This window comes from Podarcis pityusensis, assembly GCF_964106645.2.
Source record: "Podarcis pityusensis genome assembly, chromosome: 14".
In the NCBI taxonomy this organism is placed as follows: domain Eukaryota; kingdom Metazoa; phylum Chordata; class Lepidosauria; order Squamata; family Lacertidae; genus Podarcis; species Podarcis pityusensis.
This window is the reverse complement of record NC_138039.1, coordinates 12989366-13008596: the sequence shown is the minus strand read 5'-3', so window position 1 is coordinate 13008596 and position 19231 is coordinate 12989366. Positions and strand designations below refer to the sequence as shown.

The 19231-nt window shown below is 45.8% G+C and overlaps 2 protein-coding genes across 4 annotated transcripts in view; one reads left to right on the top strand and one right to left on the bottom strand.

Moving 5' to 3' along the window:
• The window catches only part of DNAAF5 (dynein axonemal assembly factor 5), a 26358-nt gene extending 21250 nt beyond the window's left edge, over positions 1 to 5108 (bottom strand). The window contains exons 1-4 of the mRNA XM_080981021.1: positions 4535 to 5108; positions 1707 to 1891; positions 1024 to 1148; positions 247 to 362 (exon numbers count right to left, since the gene is read on the bottom strand). Of these exons, the coding sequence (XP_080837147.1) occupies positions 247 to 362; positions 1024 to 1148; positions 1707 to 1891; positions 4535 to 5093 (985 nt within the window). The 5' untranslated portion in view covers positions 5094 to 5108. The remainder of the gene's footprint in view (positions 1 to 246; positions 363 to 1023; positions 1149 to 1706; positions 1892 to 4534) is intronic.
• A 3282-nt stretch (positions 5109 to 8390) lies between these two features.
• PRKAR1B (protein kinase cAMP-dependent type I regulatory subunit beta) overlaps positions 8391 to 19231 on the top strand; it is a 123089-nt gene continuing 112248 nt past the window's right edge. The window contains exons 1-2 of one of the 3 annotated variants that reach the window (XM_080981187.1): positions 8391 to 8665; positions 10335 to 10519. In XM_080981187.1, the coding sequence (XP_080837313.1) occupies positions 10343 to 10519 (177 nt within the window). In that variant the 5' untranslated portion in view covers positions 8391 to 8665; positions 10335 to 10342. Of the gene's footprint in view, positions 8710 to 10315; positions 10520 to 19231 lie in introns of all 3 variants that reach the window. The other 2 variants (XM_080981186.1, XM_080981185.1) reach the window with 2 other exon arrangements.

The window sequence follows — 19231 nt, the reverse complement described above, 5'->3', positions numbered from 1 at the left end:
TACTCTATCATCACATGACCCCTAACTACAAAGAGATTATCTAATAGACAAACATTTTGTTTTTTATAATATTTCAAATTTTAAAAGAACACGTTAAATTTCCAAATATTTCAAAACGTTTGCATTTTACTTTCTCATTAAGAGATGCTTTGTACCTGCCATATCAAATAGCTGCTCATTACAGGCTTGTGGAGATAATAACGGGACAAGAAATTTGCACCCTGAACATTTTTTCATTATACTCACATCCTGGAGGATAATAAGGTGGCACAACATAGAAGTCAAGTTTATCTTTAATATCGTTCTCGTTTTCTTTTTCCCATTGCGAGCCTACTTTCTTCCAGTAAGTTAGAGCCAGTTCCCTAAGAGTAAAACAAAGGCATCAAAAACACACATTATATATAACATACACAAAGAAGTTTAACAAATGTGTCACTTAAAAACAACAATATTCCTTTTCAGCAAATCTGAAAGTGTTGATTTTTTTTTTAAAAAAAAATCATACTCTGAGGCAATCTCCACAGCTGCATATCTAAGGTCCCTGTAATGTCGTACATGTGCCAGTCACTGAATGTAGCGTCAAAGGACAATCTGCATGTGCGAATGAGCCATCAGATTAATCAGAATAGACTGACCTTTCATATTGCCTATTTCAACTCAAAGGACATACTTTTCAGTGCAGAGGTAAAAAAAAAAAGAATTCAGCTGAGAGTCATCAAGTAATGAGAGATCCTTAGGTACTTGGATATGTCTTCATTTGGCAGATGCTTGAGAAACAGAAGGAAAGCAAGTATTCTGAGCCTTCGGTTTGCGTACAGCAGGAAATGTTACTTTCTGACTGGAAGCCTTTGTGCATACAGCTTCCACCTTCATTCATTTCAATGCACATACATTAGCGATGGACGAACACACCATTTCGGTTGTAGAGCTAGACAGCATGGTCCCACTCTCTATTTTAATACATGACCTGCAACATCCAAATAGAGCATAAATTATATAAACTGGATTCTGAGCTCTACTTACTTGTTTTCATGTATTTCGTCAGTAAGGCCACTGAGTAACAGAGGAATTAACTTGTGAAAATAAGAGTATCTATCCCGCAGGTGCAGTAGCCACTCTCCAGTGACACTGGTAACAGCCTCTCTAACCTAGAAATATTTAAAAGCAATGTATGACACATTTACATCCATCAAATATAAAAACAGATCATTGTACTACTTTTTTTAAAAAACAACAACAACCCATAACTCATGCAGCCTGAGGTTTTGGTTAAACTTCTTTTAAAAATAAAGATTCAGCTTTCTTCATACATCCCTGCAAGTTCTTTGAGATGGAGGGGGAGGGGTTTGTTTGTTATTATGTTATGTGTTTTTGTGGTTTTATACTGTAAACCACCCTGTGATCTTTGAATGAAGGGTGGTATATAAATTAAATAAATAAATAAGAAATAAAAGGAAATATAACCCAGGCAGGCTTTTACTTTATCCTTCATCATAACACGCAAACTGGTGTTCCATAAATTTAGTTTTAAAAGCCTCATTTCAAACAGGAAAATCTTAAAACAGTCTTGGAAATCTGACAGTAAAAAACTAAAGAGAAAAACTGTTCCAAGATTGCAGTGCTAAAATTAAATATTAAATATGGTCTCTCACATGTATCTTCAAGAAATAACTGCTTGGATTACAATTTAACCAGAACCAAGTTACCTGTGGGATCTCATCAAAACACCGCTGGGCTAGGTGAGAAAGCACATCGTCCAGAGACTTCACATTGCCATACTGAATCACTGCTCCTGTAGCCTGAATGACAGCAACACGGACTCTATAGTGTTGATGGGAAATTGCTTGCATTAAGGGATTGATCAAACTTTCTGACTGCATGTGAAAGGTATCTGGCAGAGGAAAATAAAGAAAAATTATGTTACTCCTGGTGAAGTAGTGTAGTTAGGTGTGTGCACTGTTTTATAATAGAATGCTGAGCAAAGACTTGGACACTACCAATATACAGCCTCCAATGAATCTGTAAGGGTGCTGTGGAATGGTAGAACAGCAATCTTAATCTTACTGAAAGATTTCATTTCAGCTGCCTTTTTCTGTATTTTCTGCAGGGGGCGGTGGAAATGGGAGGTCACAGAAAGGTCAAAGTGGGGCCAAGGTGAGCTTTATCATACATTTTTGATAGAGAACTATTTCACATCAACATTCTTGTCTTAAACATGTTTCTTATGAATAAATGTTATTGATTTAAATCGTGTTTTAACCTTCAAGTAAGCATAGATGAGTGCATTATTTTGATTTCCAGTTTATATGTGCAAATTGCCTTCAGATAGGGTCCAGCATACTGGTTTAGCCATGGGGGGGGGGGCAGATTACGTCTCTTGGGGGTGACTGCCCATCCTCTTCTGACACCACCTATGACTTGGCTTCTTCAGTCTGCTGCTCTTAAAGACAAAAGCAACCCAGGCTGTTAAGTTTTCACTTCTCCTGTGGTCTTTTAGTAAGATGTAGTTGCCTTATATACAGAAGCAGTCCTCTAGCTCAGTATTATTTGCCACACGAGGGGTCACTAACATATGCCCACAGATGCCTTCTCTGGCACTCACAGGGTCCTCCCAGCCCCCAGGGCACATATACAAAATTAGGTCTGATAGCAGATTTTAGTTGTAGGTGTGTACTGTGGTGCCCACAGGAGTTTCTCGTTTCCAAATGTGTCCCCATAGTTGGGAACCCCTGGCCTACACTGACTGGCAGCAATGCTCCAGGGTTCTAGGCTGGGTTCTTTTCCAGCCCTACCAGGAGATACCAGGGGCTGAACCTGGGACCTTCTACATGCAAAGCAGATGCTCTACCAAGGAGCTGCGGCCCTTTCCCTAAGTGCAAATGTGGGTAGGGGGATCACATCCACACCATATTAATTTAAAGCACATGGCTTCCCTGAAATAGAACTACAATTGCTAGCACCCTGAACAAACCAGAGTTCCCAGGATTCTTTTTAGGGGAGAAGCCATGTGCTTGAAACATATGGCATGGAAGTGGCCAAAAACAGGGCTCCTGTTCCATCTCCACTATAAGTGGCATTACGCCTCTGAACACCATTCGCTGGGATCACTGGTGAGCAGAGTACTACTGCCACTGTGAAAAGAGGATGCTGGATCAGATGGGCCCCTGGGCCTAATCCAGGAGACTCATTTTCTTATGCAACTTCATTTGTCCTAAGAGAAGGAACAGTGATGTGTAGAGCTTCCCTCATGCTTGATCTGGAAGCTGCAATTAGTCTAGAGTGCTGCAGCAGTAAGGAGTAAGGAGTAAGGCCTTGTAAGGAGTAAGGCCTTGTTAGCATATAACACCTACGCTCAGAGATCTGCACTGGTTGCCGATTTGCTGCTGGGCCAAGTTCAAGGTGTTACTATCAGTAGATGAAGCCCCTATCAACTTGTGTCCAGTTTACCTACAAGATCGCCTTACCCCGCATGTGCCCACTTGACTGCTTTGATTGGCACAACTGGCACTTTCACAGGTGTCATATAATACCTGCACTACAAATTCAAACACTTTGTGTGGCAGCGCCTGCACTTGGGAACACCTTGCCTATGGAGATCAAGCAGGTCTTGCCACACTCTTTTTCGGCACCTGCTATAAACATTCCTGTTGCAGCCGCGCGTACCTGGATACTTAGAAAGTTGAGGTAATTTCAATCTATTTTAGCCGGTTAACTTTTGCATGTTTTAAGGAAGGGTTGAGGTTTCTTATTTCTTGATTTTACGGTTTTACCTTTTGGTAAACCGCTTTGAGATTTATTTTAAATGAAACAGGATAGCTCAGTCAGTAGACCACGAGACTTTTCATATCAGGGTCTTGAGTTTGTGGAGTCCCACGTTGGGTGAAAGATTCCTGCAATGGTAGGGGTTGGATGTACAATCCCCCCCCCATGGCCCCTCCCAACTCTACAAATCTGTGATTCTGTGAATGAATTTGCGCTGTGGTCTAAACCACGGAGCCTCTTGGGCTTGCCGATCAGAAGGTCGGTGGTTCAAATCCGTATGACGAGTTGAGCTCCCGTTGCTCTGTCCCAGCTCCTGCCAACCTAGCACTTCGAAAGCACGCCAGTGCAAGTAGATAAATAGGTACTGCTGCAGCGGGAAGGTAAACATCATTTCCTTGCGCTTTGGTTTCACGTCACGGTGTCCCGCTGCACCAGAAGCAGTTTAGTCATGCTGGTCGCATGACCCGTAAAGCTGTCTTGGGACAAACGCTAGCTCCCTCGGCCTAAAAGCGAGATGAGCGCCGCAACCCCATAGTCGCTTTTGACTGGACTTAACCGTCCAGGGGTCCTTTACCTTTTTTCTTTACCTATAGCAACCCAACTCCAGCTGGGGGGGAACAAACACCTTTTCTCCACTGTTCTTCAAAGTGCCCTGGCCCCCTTTCCTCCCCCCCCAGCCCCAAGCCAGGCTTCTTCTCTGCACCCTCCCCACCCGCCAGTCCACGAGGCAGCCCCTTCCTCAACCCCACACGCATCTCCCCCCTGCGCGCACCTGGCATGGCCTTGGCGCAGGCGGCGGCTCCCGCGCAGCCCTCTCGCTTGGCCTGCGGATACGGGTCGAGGAGGGCGCTGCGCAGGGCGCGCACCAGCTCGGGCAGGTAAGGCGCCAGGGCGTCTCCCCGGCACGCCTGCAGCAGGAGGCTGAGCAGCTGCAGGAGGCCCAGGCGCAGCTCCTCGCACGGCTCGCCTTCGCCCGGCGGGAGGCCCAGGCGCTGCGCCAGCGCCGGCACCAGGAAGGGCAGCGCCTGCTCCGGCCGGCTGCCCTGGCTCACGCCGTGGCGGGTCAGCTCCAGCGCCAGCTCCCGGCAGCGCTCGGCCGGGTCGGCCACCAGGCAGCGCGCCAGAGGCCGGAGCATCTCCTTGGCGAACACCTCCTGGAGCACCGGCGGCGGCAGCGGCCGCTCCAGGACCGCCGCGCGGAGCCCGGCCAGCGCCTGCAAGCGGGCCTGCCGGGACCCGTCCTGCAGGCGGTCGAGGTGCCGGGACACCGCTTGGCTGACCTCGGCCACCCGAGGGTGGTGGTCTCCGATGGCCCCTGGCTCGTCGGCCATGCTGCCGCGTGCCCGTTGCTAAGGGAAGGCGGCGGCTAGGCCCGTTGCCAAGGGCCCCGACGCGGCTTCTCGGCCGCCTGCGGGGTTTGTTTACGGCGCCCGGCGACGTGCTTTACGGCAGGGGCCGGAAAGCGAGGACGCGGCTTGGCTTCAAGAGGAGGATGGGGGGGGGTGCGCGGGCTCGCTAAAGCAGCGCTAACTATACTCACTAAGCAAGGATCGCTGCCTGAGCTCTTACGCTTTTCTGCTACTAAGTTGCCGCGAAGCCGCATACGACAGAACCCTAAAGCAACACAAAAGCGACGAGTCAATAAATAAAATGCTTTGCAATTCATAATGTCGTCGTCGTTGTTGGCATTTGTCTGTCTCAAGCGACAGTGCACCTCTTGAGGGTGAAGGCAAACCCACCCCAAGCACTTCTGCCATTTCAGCCTGTTTCCTGGAAACAGACTAATTCATTTCTAGTTCCATGGAAGGAGAGCCCAGGGGCGTTCACCCAATGCCAATGGTTACTGAATTCTTGTTGTCTTGAGAGACAATGGAGTGTGCCGCTGGGGGTGAAGCCAATCCTCTGTGTTAACGGCAGCAAAGTGACTTCCTTGGGACGCAAGTCTTGGTAGTGTGTGTGGAGGTCCTGGGCCGCCAGACCACAAGACCCTCAGTCTCACTGAGGTGGTCCTGTAGGAGTTGCGGGAAGGAGGCATACAAGGCTCCATGCAAGGTCTTGGGACAGCAAGGCAAGTGTGTGCCTTCGCACAGCGTTTTGTGCGCCCAAGTGGGAGTGTGGTTAACATGAGCAGCAAGTGGAACTTCAGCATTCTTACTAGCAAAGTGGAGATTCTACTAGCAAATAATAGGAGAATAGCTTTAAATTCAAATGACAGATGATAAGAAAGCACTTTCCCTTTACTTTTTCACTCATTCGTTCATGATTTTTTTTGCCGTTTTCCCACACACGCTGAAAAAATCATGCTCAAAGCTGCTTATGACAGAGAAAGCAGGGCTAAACAGTGCAAAAGCAACTTCACAATGAAACGAAAGCAAATGTAACAACATACCAGAACATACACGTGATTTAAGTTCTATAAATATAACAAGATTACATTAACAACATTACTCCATCTGTAAATAGCAAAAATAACAAGAGCTGGATGGTTTCCCCTTGGTCCTAAAAACACCCCTTGGTCCTAAAAACAGACTCTCCCCTGCAGCAATTTGCAAGGCCTCATAAAGGCAAGGAGTGAGATAACTGGAAACACCACTCCCATGCTGCTGCTTTCATGTTTACCGTAATTGCTACAACATTAGGGGTGGACATATCAGGACACAGAAAGGGCCAAAAAAGATGGGTTACTCATGATGTTCAGATCCAGCTGCTATTTGCCTCTGCCCAGCATAGCTAGTGATGATGGGATCTGTAGTGCAGCAACAGCTGGGAGGGTCACAGGCTCCCCCTCTCTGACTTAAAATATCAGATATGTTGTTTTGATGTACGTTTTGACCATCTTTGTCAGTGAAGAAGAAGGTTGTCATTGTGGTAAGAACCACCTTTTAACCCTAGCTTGGCTTCTGTTATCCATGCCATGATAGCCTCCTGTTTGGATTACTGCAATACATTGAATATGGATGGGTCTGCTTCTGAAGAGGGTCCAGAAATTTCATTTCATTCAGAACACTGATGCAAGATTGCCAGCTGAGACAGAATGGTACAATTTGTTTATTTATGTCTATGTATTTTGCAGAACATGTAGACCGCTAAACATCAAAATACCCAAGCAGTGTACAATAAAAAAGAGAAATAACAATGAAATATAAAAACATAATGAAACAGATTTCAGACATAAGAAATGTGTTCAAATGTGGCAAGGGCAGTGAGATCCTCAGACCATTGCAAAATAGGTGGTGGATGTTTATCCTTCCAGCTCGAAGTAGAAGTCTCTCAGCAACCACAAAGGCTCACAAAATCTACTTTGTTGTTTTGCCATTAATCCTCATACTACAGGAATGTAATTTAAAACTGCATGTACATTTGCAAATTTCAAGGATTTTGCCAATAAAAAACCTAACCTGGATAACTTCAGACTAAAAAGAAAATATCACTGGGCATGCTCTCATAATAAGTTTCAGTGAGATATTTCCAGCATTACACCTCCAGTATCTTTCTGTATTACACAGTGCCTTCCTGTAAAAATATTGTGGAGGCCAGGATACATTAAACATCAGTTTTTGCTGGATCAATGGCAAATTTAAGTCATAAAAATGTATCCCTGTCACCCCTCTTTTCTTCATTTTGGCAGCTTGGTTTTGGGAGAAGGAGAACTGTTGCTACTGTTAAACAACAGGGAGTCAGAAATCCTTGGTCATCTGCTACAAATCACGCCCCTGGTGCATAGCTGTCAACGTTTTCCTTTTTTTAAGGCAAATTCCCTTATTCCGAATAGGATTACCCGCAAGAAAAGGGAAAAGTTGACAGCTATGCCCTGGTGTAAGCTGTCGCCTGAACCCTTTTAACTCATGATGCCAAGAACGGAATCTGGGAGCTTCCTCATGAAAAGCCTATGTTCTACCACTGAGCTATGGTCCTTCATGTAAGGGAAGTGTATTATAGTGCACAATCTGTTCACAAGCGACCCAGATGAGCATATGTACAATACATTAGTCTTCAGGACACATTATAGGTCACAGCCTGACCTAGGATGAGTCACAACAGCAGCACTGCCACCATACAAATGTACAGTGAAATTAAAAAATAGTCCTCAGATGTATGCTTCAGCTACAGGTGGATACCAGGTCTGAAAAGACAGACAGAGGCCAACAAAAGTCAAAGTCCAGGGGGTCACGCTGTCTATCGGTTTCCTCTTCTTTAGGATTACTCCTTGCAGAACCTGGGAGGTAGGAAGAGGGTGGGGAGCAAACTAGATTTAGTGTGTTTTGTCTGCCATTGGCTTTAGCTACATCAGCCATCAGCTCTGTCTCCAGCCACTGCTGGACTCATTGCCTTCTGCCCCACTAGTCCCAACAGGCACCAAATCCTTGCTTCTTTAAGCCATCACCCCAGATCCTCGCCTCTCCACCGGTGCCCCAGTTCTCCCCTACCTGTTCCATTTTGGGTGAGTTTAAAATAACAGCAGCAGCAGCATCATCCCCCAAGCAAGTGACTGGACTAACATAACCACAAGCATCGCACAGGGCCTGGAGCATGTTCCTTCCCAGCCTGTGTGTGTGTGTGTGTGTGTGTGTGTGTGTGTGTTTTCTCTCCATGCAGGAGGGAGGCTGAACTTGCCTATGACTGACAGCCAGCTGGGACTTCCTGTGTGTGTGGGTTAGCTGCTGCTAGCGCAACAGAGCCTTAACGCTTTGTGTGCAAGGGGAATAAGAAAAGGGGGGGGGGTCAAAACACAGGCAGGCAGACAAATCTGGGGGTGGATAAGTAGCGGGGATCTCTTTTGCCGGGGCTTTTCTGAAAGCACACGGAGGAGGGGAAAGGGGGATTCACGAGCAGCCAGCCAGCCGCTGGAGGAGGAAGAGGAGGAGGCTGCACTGCGGAATAACGGGAGCTAAAAGAGGAAGAGGTTTGTAGCTGCCGCTGCTGCTTGTCGCTGATCCAGCAACTCAGGTATTTAGCTATGGTCCCCTCTGGCATTGCACACGCAGCCTGCTCTTGTCCCGCTAGCGCTATGGAGAGGGGATCTCTGATCTCTTCCCCCCACTCGCCCTCCTCTCTCTCCATCCCTCCTTCCTCCCTTGCTTGCTTTTGGCAGCTGTTCCCCCAGCAACAATGGCTGAGAGAATTAATTCAGCACAAAGGGCTGTTGCTGATGGAGACGGTGGAAGAGGGAGGGGGAAGAGGATGAAGGATACCCCTCCTTCTCCATCGAGAGCGAGAAAGAGGGAGAGAGAGAGAGACTGCGATGGTGCTTTGTTGGGGGATATAAGGAGGCATTGGGAATGCTTGGGGAGACAGCCTTTCCCCATGTATAAATCAAACCCCAGCAAGGGATGAGGATGTTGGCTGACTGCAACCCTCAGTCTGAATCACTCACAGTGTTAAGAGATGTTGCTCTTTTGGGAAGGATGCACAAGGAAGGGGAGGAGGTTTCCCTCGCTGCGCAGCTCTTAAGGCTGTGCAATTTTATTTATTTGTTGCTCCGTTTCTCAGTTTTCTCCCAAATTTTAATCTTCTTCCAGTAATTTGAGATTCAGTTTGACAAGAGATTGGACCTGCTGTTCCTCCTCTCTTAGAAGTCTTGTGGGGATCACCTTCCAAAAATATGTGATGTCAGGTTCTCCGCCAATGGGGGATCCGTGCATGCAAAACACATCCAAATCTTGGATCTACGCTTACCTAAAGAGAGGGAAATGCAATCAGTGATTGACACCACACAGTCCACTCTCTTGTTTGCACATTCCAATCAATCTCAGTTGCAGTTCAAACACGTGTCCTTTTATTTTGGACGAGCTTGGAGTCCGAAATGCATTGACGGGAGGAATGGGTCATTCACCCTCTTGTTTGCTTTGATGAAAGAGGAGTGCTGGTTTATTGTCTTTCACTAACAAATATTGTTTCCTTGAGATATTTTTCTGCACTAATATCTAGAACCATAAATACACACACAAAAAGGTGTGGAGGTGCTATTCTCTGTACCACATTAGCTGGAGAATGAACTGAACAGTTCAGAATTTGACAATAGTATGCAATGGTTTCTTTGGAATTTGCAGAGAGGGGAAAGGAAATAGCTTTGGGGTGTTCTGTATGCCAAAAAGCCAAGCCACCAGCTCACTGGGTCCATTAGATAAAGATCAGTTTCCCAAAAACCAGTGTCCAACAATTATTGTGAAAAAATATTTAATAGCAAACCAGTCTAGTGCAGGCAGAGCTAGGGTATTTTTTGCTCCATGATGCAGAAGGGGCAGAAGATTATGTAGAAAGATCATTTCCACTTTTTTTGGGGGGGGGGGTAAACTTCTAATGAAGAGCCTATGACTTATAACACACTGAACATTTAAGGACTGCTACATTGTAGGTTTGCTATTCAAGCCTTTTGGGTGAAAACATGCAGTGTATATTCTTTGTTGCTGGCAGATGATTTGATAGGACTGAGATACTGAAAGTTACTTTTTGCCCAGTATTTGAAAACTTGATTTCTGTCCTGTTTTGTACACCTGAAGACTTTGGAGAATGGCTTATGATTCTTGAAACACCATGCCGTTTTCTCACACAGGTTTCTTGTCTGTTTACAGTCACAAAGATGGCTGCTTCATCCTCTTGCAATGCGGAAGACGACGAGAGCCTGAAGGGATGTGAACGCTACGTTCAGAAGCATAACATCCAGCAGATTCTGAAAGAGTGCATTGTCAACCTCTGCATAGCAAAACCTGACCGGCCGATGAAGTTCTTGCGAGAACATTTTGAGAAACTGGAGAAGGTCAGTGATTGTCAAATATGCACAGGGGCAAAGGGCACAAATGTAACAGCAGGGCAAAATCAAAGATACTTCCAGTATTTAGGAAGCTGCTTGTTATTGACTGAGACCCTTGGTCTGTCTAGCTCTGTGATGTTTACATCACGGGAAGGTGTGAGGTGGTGGTGTTGTGGGCCTGAACTGTTTGTCCTGGCAACCTCTATACATCCTGTTTGGGGTTGGGGGAGAAATTTTATTCATTTTAAGGTGAAGCTACTTATTCTACACTTTCTGAATCAATATATGAACCAGAACAAAACCATCCTTTGAAATTTGCATTTCTCCAAATTTTTCAGTGCAGTTTTCTGGCCAAGTAATGTGCACAAGAATGCATATGGTGGGGGGTAAAGTGTGCATAGAAAGGCATATATTTGTAAAAGTAACATGCAGGATGCATTACATTTGTTGAAATTACTTGCAAAAACATATTTGGTTGCACACCAAAAGGTGTATATTAGGAGAAATTTCACAACAGCACTGATGAATTTCCGCGCGAGAGAAAAAGGAATTCACCAACCGATGTGGAGATCTGGAGAACTGAAGCACGGGGAAATGAGAAACTGTGAGAAACTGAAATGGACAGATTCGCCTATCCCTAATTCCTGCCCCTTCCTACTTTTTATAAACGAAAAACAAAGTGAAATCTTTGCTTATAGGACACCTGGCTGCTTTCTAGAGTGTAGTGCTGAAACCGCAGCCACCAACCACTTAAATTTCCCAGTGGAATCTTTATATATAAATCGGAATATGCAAATTTCATGCCGAGTTATTTCCTTTGCTGTGCCCGATGCCAAGGGCTCTCACAAGTGGGGCAATCACTAAGCCTTGTGCGTACATCTACTGTGCAACGGTGTAAAACACCATTCATAGATGGTTCTAAGCTTTAGGTCACAACATTATGATACAGTCATACCTTAGGATAAATACGCTTCGGGATGAATATTTTCGGGTTGCGCTCTGCGGCAACCCTGAAGTAATGGAGTGCGTTACTTCCGGGTTTTGCCGCGTGCGCATTCGCATATGCTCAAAATGACATCGCGTGCATGCGTGGAAGCGCTGAAACACGACCCGTGCATGTGCAGACGCGTGGACACGGGTTACGTTCACTTTGGGATGCGAATGGGGCTCCGGAACAGATCCCGTTCGCATCCTGAGGTACCAATGTATTACACTGTATTACAGTGGTACCTCGGGTTAAGTACTTAATTCGTTCCGGAGGTCCGTTCTTAACCTGAAACTGTTCTTAATCTGAAGTACCACTTTAGCTAATGGGGCCTCTCACTGCTGCCACGCGATTTCTGTTCTCATCCTGAAGCAAAGTTCTTAACCCGAGGTACTATTTCTGGGTTAGCGGAGTCTGTAACCTGAAGCATATGTAACCTGAAGTGTATGTAATCTGAGGTACCACTGTATAAGCCTCTAAGTTAGTGGGGATCAGGGAAACCCGCAACTTTTGGGCTCTTGTCCTTGAAACTGGGAAATGTCAGCAGACACTCTTCTAGATGCAAGAATGGGACTGTCCTCTCTGGCTTCTCTGTTTGTCCAGACCTTGGGACATGCTGCTGAGGAGCCTGGTGTGGGGGAGATAAAACTGTAGCAATCTAAAAGCAACCAACCAACCTCCAGCATTCGAAATGATAGAGAGTTTATTTCGGTAGAGAACAGTGATTAAAGAAGAGGGACAGAGATAAGCAGGGTACAAGATAAAATATAACGCAAACTTTGCATCTAGCTAGCCTAACACTTTCAGCAAACAACGGCATTCAACTTGCAAGGCTGGCATAAGCAGGAATGGTCAAGATTTTTATTCATTGTTTATTTGTAAGATTTCTTGCCAGCCCTTCAGCGTAAGGTCCCAGGGTGGGTTGCTACAGTATAATATACAGTTATAAACACAGATAAAATGGTTACAGGTATTTTAAAAAAGCCAAGAAAAAGCATTCAAAAACTGAACAGTATACATCCAGCAAATGAGGAGGGCCCCACAAAGCAAAATACTCATCAGAGACCAAGATAAAGAGGCATCTTTGTGGTATACAGCAAAAGGGAGATGCAGGTGGTAAATGAACCTTTGTGAGGAAGGAGTGCCACAGTTTAGAGTCTGCCACAGGTAATGCCCATTTCTAGACCAGCTTTCCCCACACTTCTGAGCATGGGCCTAGCCAGGATTTATTTGAGGGGGGGGGCAAGCTTTGTGTTTTTTTGGCGGCAGAACTGAATTATCTGTGAGGCAACTGGTCAGCTAGTTAAGCATTTTTATTTATTTGATTGGGAGGGCAGCTGCACACCCTGGCTATGTCCATGCTTCTGAGGCTGGTGGAAGTATCCTGCAGACCTTCTTCATCCCTGAAGACCAGCAGAGGAGGCCCTCTTGGGAGTTCCACCACCCTCAGAAGTTCAGGGGGGTTGGGGTGGCTCAAGAGAGGGCATTCTTTGTGGCAGCTCTTAGCTTGCAGAACTCTCTCCCAATAGAGGTGTGTCTGGCACCTTTCTTGTATAGTTTCCCACCACATGCTGAAGACACATATTTTTGCCCTGGCCTTTGACCCTTGATATATGTCTTTTCAGAACCTACCCCATTTCTGTGACTGGAATTTGTTTTAACTGCTTTTTTAATTATTGAATTTTAAATTGCTGTGACCTGCCTTGGGACCTTATGGTGAAGGATGGATAAGGAACAAGAACAACAAGAACAACAACAACAACAATTTCAGAGAGCCACTGTGGTGGTTTAGTGGATACAGTGTAGGACAAGGACATGGGACAAGAGGGTTCAAATCCCCACTCAGCCATGAAGCTCACCAGGTGACCTCAGGCCAGTCACTGTCTCTCAGCCTAACTTACTTCACAGGGTTGTTGTAGTGATTAAGGGGGGGGGGACCATTTATGCCACTTTGATCTCCTTGGAGGAAAAGGTGGGATATTGTTATTATTAATAATAATGAGAATCATACCAAATGAGTCTCCTTTGCTGATCTTAACACGCAAGAGGGCCTGTGGGGATGAAGGTGGTCTTTCAGACATTTCGGGCCCAAGTTGTTCTGGTGAAGACGAAAACGAGTTAAAATCACCTCACGTACGCTTGGGTGACAGAGGGGTGGGTAAGAGAAGCCCAACTCATAGAGAGAGGACTGTGGGGCAGCCTGAGGCAGACCAAGTGCACAGGAAACCTTCTGAGATGCTTGCTTGGCTTGGAGGTGATCATTGCTTTACTTAGGGAATGAAAGAAGAGAAAATCAGAAGGATCATCTCTTCTGTTCCTGTGGAGCAGAGTTAACTAAAGAATTAACTATCATGTTTTGGGAGGGGGGAGCGGTTGCTTGAGATGTGTCTATCCAGTCTTTCAATGATGAAGTCTTTCAAATAAGGAAAGATGCAGAAGGAGAGGTGAGATTTTGTGCAGGCCCTTTTGACACCTGAATCTGAATCTTCCTTGGATACCTCTGTGACGCTTTAATTGCAAGGCCTTTGGAAGAGGATTAGACAAATTCACAGAGGGCAAGGCTATCGATGGTGCTGTAACGCTGAGCTCCTGCACCTGTTGCATTGTCATATATGCAAAAGAACACAGGACAGATCCCGAGATGTGCAGTTTGGCTTGTATTACTGACCGAGACGAGATCATTGTTTGCCATTTTATTCAATTTATGCTGTGCTTTTCAACTGAGGTTGATTTCCAAGAGGAATTACAATGAAAATTGGTATGTGTGTATGTAGAAATGAACAGCTATATCAGTTTCAGTTCTCAGTTTCAAGTCTGAAATTTAGTTCTCCACATTTCTGCAGCAATTTGCATTTTTCTTTTTCTTTTTAAAATCCTAATTAAAATCTGTTAACGTTTGAGTGCAAAATTATTCTTAATAAACATATTTTTGTAGGCAGTTTCAACTAATGTACATACTCTGGCAGGCAACTTGCCATAACATAATGCATTTCTGTATGTTATTTTTCAACAATAGATTCATTGTGTGTGAGAGAGCTCAGTTAGTAGAGCATTAGACTCTTAATCTCACAGTTGTGGGTTTGAGCCCTGCGTTGGGCAAAAAAATCCCGCATTGCGGGCGGTTGGGCCAGATGAGCCTCAGGGTCCCTTCCAACTTTGCTATTCTGTGATCCCGTGTCTTGTGGGGGAGGTACATGTTCTATAACAATTTTATGCACATTTTCCCCAATATATGTATTTTTTTAAATAAAAAAAATTCCTTGTTTGGAGCACTGTGCCACAACATTTGGAGAAGCTGAATTTTGAAGGATGGCTGTGTTTCACTACTTGTATTGTTTCAGAAAGTGCAAATTAAGTCATTTTGCCCTTAAATGTGCACTGAGCCACTGTTCTTCCCCCATCCCTCTGTGTGTGGCATTCTCCTCTGGCTCCTGGCCGTTGATGATTCAGTCCAGGCTCTTTGCTCGGATGTGGGGAGAGCAGAAGGGCCTGGCGGATGGGTAAAGATGCTAAGGCACTTTATCTCCAACCAGGAAGTGTGGTTGTGCAGAGACACTCAAGATGGTTGAGCAAAGACTCTAAAAGTGTGCAGGGTTTTGAATGCAGGTTCTGAAACCTCGTCATTTGGTCTGCCTCTTGGTTGTGTAGCTCACCTTCCCCTCTCATACGCGATGCCAGTGGGCGAGTGTTTTGTATATAACGCATCATAATAATAATCTACTGTTCCGTCGTGTTTCCAAAACACATTTTGAAATGTGCCAAAGGCAAAGTTTCATCTTCAGTACATGAGAAAGAAGCTTTGTGTCTTAAGGCTTGGCTTCTTGTCAACAAGGAACAATGCAAGCTTGGCTAAATTATGGATACGTACATTTAAAAGAGGGACACGGGTGGCGCTGTGGGTAAAACCTCAGCACCTAGGACTTGCCGATTGCATGGTCGGAGGTTCGAATCCCCGCGGCGGGGTGCGCTCCCGTTGCTCGGTCCCAGCGCCTGCCAACCTAGCAGTTCGAAAGCACCCCCGGGTGCAAGTAGATAAATAGGGACCGCTTACTAGCGGGAAGGTAAACGGCGTTTCCGTGTGTGACACTGGTGCCGGCTCACCAGAGCAGCTTCATCACGCTGGCCACATGACCCGGAAGTTTCTGCGGACAGCGCTGGCTCCCAGCCTCTAGAGTGAGATGAGCGCACAACCCTAGAGTCGGACACGACTGGCCCGTACGGGCAGGGGTACCTTTACCTTTACTTTTTACATTTAAAAGATGTTCTTTCCTTTTCTCCTCAGTTATTAGTATCTTCTAAAAGTGTGGCGGTATGGTGGAGGTCAGAAGAGAGCCCAACGCAGTTCTCTTCCAAAATTCAGCTTATAAAAAGAGGCCCATTGTGGGCCCAATAAGCAGGTTTTACACAAATTCAGACCATGCATTGAAAACACTCATCTACAACTTTAAGAGCCATGGCTTCCCTCCTAAAGAATTATGGGAAGTGCTGATAGCAATTCTCAGCACCTTTAACAAACTACAGTTCCCAGAATTCTTTGGGGGAAGCCATGGCCCTTAAAATGGCACAAGTGCTTCAGGATTATGGTATGGATGTGGCCACAATGTGATGGGGGAACTAGGTCTTGAGCTTACCTTGTCAGACTCTGAAGTTGAGGGTAGGCAGGCAGGCCTCTCAGATAACTGTGGGCTGCCAGCTGAGTTAAAACATGCACAGAGACAGGCCAGCCCAAAGCCAGAAATCTGACCGAGCAGAGGAAGAAACAGGTGGACTTCCCCATAACAACTTCGAGTCAGGAGTGGCTGGTGCCCATTGATACTGGTAGGGCAGGAGGCCAACAGTAGGGGGAGCTATAGCCAATGACAGAAAAGCCAACTAATTCTAGCTAGGTCCCCATTTTCCTGCCTGCTCAGTTCTATAAGTGCTTAGGGAAGGAATGGAAGGGCTTCTGAGACCCAATTCAGCTGGCCACCATTGGTATAGACTTCCATGCCTAACAGTCACTCTCTGATTATGTTCTTGCTTTTATCTGCTTTTTTAATGAAGTACTGACACCTCTCTCTCTCTCTGTTTTTTCTGCCCATGGCAGCCATTTTGCACGTTAATCAAGATACAAGTACTGGCACCTCATTTTGTACCTCCCAAAAAAGCATTGGTTGCATGTGTCACTGTTTCATGTCCTCCTTGGGTGTTATTCCCTGACTGGCAAATATCTTTGAACTTTGATCATTCCTCTTGCCTGCCCGGATGGGCGACAGAGAGGAGTGTGTGAATGTATGTAGAAAACAATCTACCATACAGAGATGAAATTTACGTTAGTTGCGTTTCCCGCTTTGCCTCTGTCCCCACTGATAACTGCCATGTGACACTCAGGCTGAAAAAGGTTCTGTGCTCCTGAGGTAACTCACTAGGGCATCTGGTGCTCTATTGGGGCTGTTCGGCCCATTTTCAACACAACACCCACTCCCCAGTGCTTGCTGGACCTGGAATTGGAGTCTGTGGCCCAGAGATCTGTGGCATCTTGGGCTTGAGGAGCTCTGGTTCAGTGGTGGAGCACTGACCCTCAACTTCTAGTCCTGTTTTCTTCCACCTTGAATACCCAGGCATTGATGGACTACAACTCCCATCATCCCCAGCCAGCTTAGCCAATGGTCAGGGATGATGGGACTGCTTTAGCCCTGGAAATTGCCAGACTCTTGAGCTATGACTAGGGTGTCCTATCTTCCGTTTGAAAAATGTTGGAGAATTGCCTTCTATTTGAAGGGTGTCTACTCTGAGGTCAGCTTAAAGTCAAACACCCCTAAGAAGGGAGAACAGGTGTAGGACCTTGAAGTTAGCAGCACCTGGATAGCAGACTGAACAGGCACACGGGTTACCTGGTCACAGTGATATTATTATTATTATTATTATTATTATTATTATTATTACTTTACTATTTATACCCCACTCATCTGGCTGGGTTTCCCCAACCACTCTGGTCGGCTCCCAACAGAATATTAAAAACACGATAAAACATCAAACATTAAAAACTTCCCTAAATAGGGTTGCCTCCAGATGTCTTCTAAAAGTCAGATAGTTGTTTATTTCCTTGACATCTGATGGGACGGTGTTCCACAGGGTGGGCGCCACTACCGAGAAGACCCTCTGCATGGATCCCTACTAGGATTGAATGCCTATTTAAATTATAGTAATTATTAACAATTATCTTCATCTTTACATGTAAACTAGTACATGCAATTGATAGGCAAATTGGTGTCCTGTTTCGTTCTCTCTGTTTTTGGAAATGTCTAAGTGGCCCCCTTAGTCGTCAGGACATGCAGCCAGATTGGCCCCTGGGTGAGCCAGAAAGATTCCGGACTTTGGTGCCAAGTCTCCTAGTTTCAGTGGCGTAGCGTTCGTTGTCAGCACCCGGGGCAAGGCAAGTAATTTGCGCCCCCTAACCCGTGGATTTTAGTAGGGGCAGAGAGCTGCGAGTGTGAGCGCCCCCCCAGATGTTGCGCCCGGTGCGGCCGGCCCCCCCTGCACCCCCACGCTATGCCACTGCCTAGTTTGATATCCCAGCAGTTCACTTTACCATCCAGCAGATGCTGGTGGCACAGTGAACCAGCGTAGGATTCTGACTCTGAAGCTCATGGTGTCCGCCATGTAGTCACGGGCAGCTGCTCCATTAGGGCAAAGGGGCACTACTCCACCGGCTTCCATCTGCCCTCAGCTAGCCAGCACCTACCTGAAAGTTTTCTTACTTGCAATCGGTCAGCTCCGCATATCATTGGTTCTGGCTCCACCTCCTGTTGGTCATTTGCCTTCTGCCTTACCATTTCTAATAGGCACCAGCCGCCAAGACATTTCCTTGCTAACTTTTTCCGTGTTGGAGTTATTGGCATCAGCTGAACTCAGACCCATCAACCTCTAAACTGAAGAGGGGACGGGTGATGTGTTGTTGTACAATCCTGCTTTAATCTTCAGCACAGCCAGAGTAGATTTGACCCCCCCACCCCCACCCTAATAGTTGCCACCTTCCCTTATTAGTGTCTTGACGTTTTGCAGAGCAAGCGTAGCCGTGTTTGCAGCTTAGCTTGACGTTACAGCTTAATGCATCATAAAAGCCATGTCTGCAGAGATGTGGGTATGAATTTTGCATGAAAAGCTTGCGTTTCAGGATGACGGCAGCTCTGTTCGGCTAAATGAGCTTTGAAGGATGGGGAATGTGCCTCCTTTGTGCTCGACAGTGAAGCAGTCAAGAGAAAACGGGGATGGAGGCTTTGAGAAGGTCACTGCTTGTGAAGGAAAGTGAGGATGGAAGCAGGAATGGAGCAAGAATATTCACTAAGTAGATTTTACTAGAATCCTTGATAAGATGTGTGAATGTATTGTTTCAGAGGCAAGCAAGGCCTAGTTTTACTAATTTGTTCAACAAAATTTATATATACTGCTTGATTGTAACAAAACCTTTAAGTAATTTACAAGAAATATTAAAACTACCAGCAAAAGCAGCTAAAAACAAGTTGTTAAAAGCATTATATATCTCTGTCTAAAAGCAATATTAAAACCAGCTACCAACTAAAGAGAGTTTTAAACATGTAAACCTCTACGTGTCTGGATAGTATTGCCCAGGCATAGGCAAACTTGGCCCTCCAGATATTTTGGGACTACAACTCCCGCCATCCCTAGCTAACAGGACAAGTGGTCAGGGATGATGGGAACTGTAGTGTCAAAAACATCTGGAGGACCAAGTT